We start from the raw sequence: 1,663 nt of genomic DNA on the forward strand, positions 1-1,663 counted from the left end.
TGAGTTGACTCGTGGCTTGGGTCGTGTTTATCTGACTGATTAAATCTTGAAGAAAAATATTCTTAATGTCGGAAGTAAAGCAACCCATCTTCGATGTTATAATCCTTGTCCTTGCGATAGCTATTCTTGATGACGCGTTCGAATCCAATATTAATTCTGTTGAGGATGTTTTTAAAACCAGAGTACTCTCGCCTCGTCGCTCTCTAAGAGTGAAATTCAAACTAGAGAAACTGAATGTGCCGATCTGCCGTTAGCCCGTTTTAACTATTTCTGGAATAAAGACCTATAGTATTAAGCCTCTTAAGTACCATACCTACCTTTATTATCTTTAATAGTTGAGTTTAGCTATCGGGATGATTCGGGCTATAAGACCTTACGATCTTCGGCGCGGCACTGGAGAAGCCGTCGATAGTAAGTTATGCTATTTTGCGTGAGGTGGTATATTAAGACTAACATTAAGGTATTGTTTAGAAACGGCATCCCTCCCCTTACTCTAGTAGGTGATAGGCCACGCTTATGCTAGCACCTTTTAGAAATACATAAACTAACGCGTCTAGATATATGTTCAAGCCGCCTTCCTTAGCGTACCCTCGCAAGATGCGTTGATGAATATTGTCAGTCACTAAAGTCGCTATATTGACCCCCGAGCCCTATCTCACTATAAGGATCTATTAACGACCGCGAAATAAATATGGCGAGACCACCCTAAGATCGTACAGTTGAAGTAAATGCGCGATGCTCTTACTATGGAAGCTAAAGAACTCTATGGATCTTTGAGCAAAGCTGCTGGCACAAAGCTCGGGGAGCTTAAAGATAAGACGGATACTCTACTGCGGACAAAGAAGGTAACATTAAAGAATGGAACTTTCATTACCGCCCGTGAGGTTTATTTTGCCATAATTAATACCCTAGAAATCAACAAGCAACTCGACCCCTCGCTACTAGACCTAGACCAGGGTATATACGAGCTGAAAGTAATTGTTCACTATCTCAAAGAACGTTGTTAGGTTGCGGAACTGATACACTTATCGTTTCAGGATCCTACTAAAAACGAAACGGAGCCTAAGGATCTCGATAAAAGTTAGTCGCTTACTAAGAGGCAATTAGCTTTCTTAAGACTTTCCAAGAAAGACGATATAGGGTAGCGTATTATCCTGATCAATGCATTGATTAACCTCGGTTGAGTCGAAAAGGTGCCATCTGAAAGGACTATATTAGAAACCGAGTCCTAGTATACGGCCAATGACAATCAGACCTTATTATGTGAAGTAACGTCTTACTTAAAACAGGATTAATCTTTGTCGCCTAAGCCGCGCGATGGTCCGATCTATCTAATAAATCGATACTATCTATTTTGCGTCTTCGAACCTAATTTCTAGTGCTATTTTGCCACGCCACGGAAAGCCAGAGAATATTTTAAGAAATACCTCCGCGTATTAGAACGGAACGGTCGCATACCATATCTAGATCGATTCTATAACCTTGTCTTATATGGGCACCAAGCCCTTAAAAACCACGCTAAACGTGTCCACTTAGTAACTTACTTTATAGAGGCGTAGTGTATTCACACTAGTTTCTAGGTGGCTAGAATTCTAGGAGATTGCTTTAGTCTTAAACCAAAAATTCATTAAGCCAAAGCATACGCTTTACTATGAACTAAGGA

General features: G+C 40.6%; 1 protein-coding gene across 1 annotated transcript; it reads left to right on the forward strand.

Annotated features, from left to right (window-relative positions):
* Nucleotides 1-746: 746 nt before the first annotated feature.
* Nucleotides 747-1,085, forward strand: N7503_006537 (uncharacterized protein; the record flags this gene model as incomplete). Its single annotated transcript, XM_057066084.1, has 2 exons — nt 747-974; nt 1,038-1,085. The coding sequence occupies 2 exons, from the start codon at nt 747-749 to the stop codon at nt 1,083-1,085; spliced, it is 276 nt and encodes a 91-aa protein (XP_056921553.1).
* Nucleotides 1,086-1,663: the final 578 nt, after the last annotated feature.

This window comes from Penicillium pulvis, assembly GCF_028828015.1.
Source record: "Penicillium pulvis strain IBT 33274 chromosome Unknown contig_3_segment0_segment0, whole genome shotgun sequence".
Lineage (NCBI taxonomy): Eukaryota > Fungi > Ascomycota > Eurotiomycetes > Eurotiales > Aspergillaceae > Penicillium > Penicillium pulvis.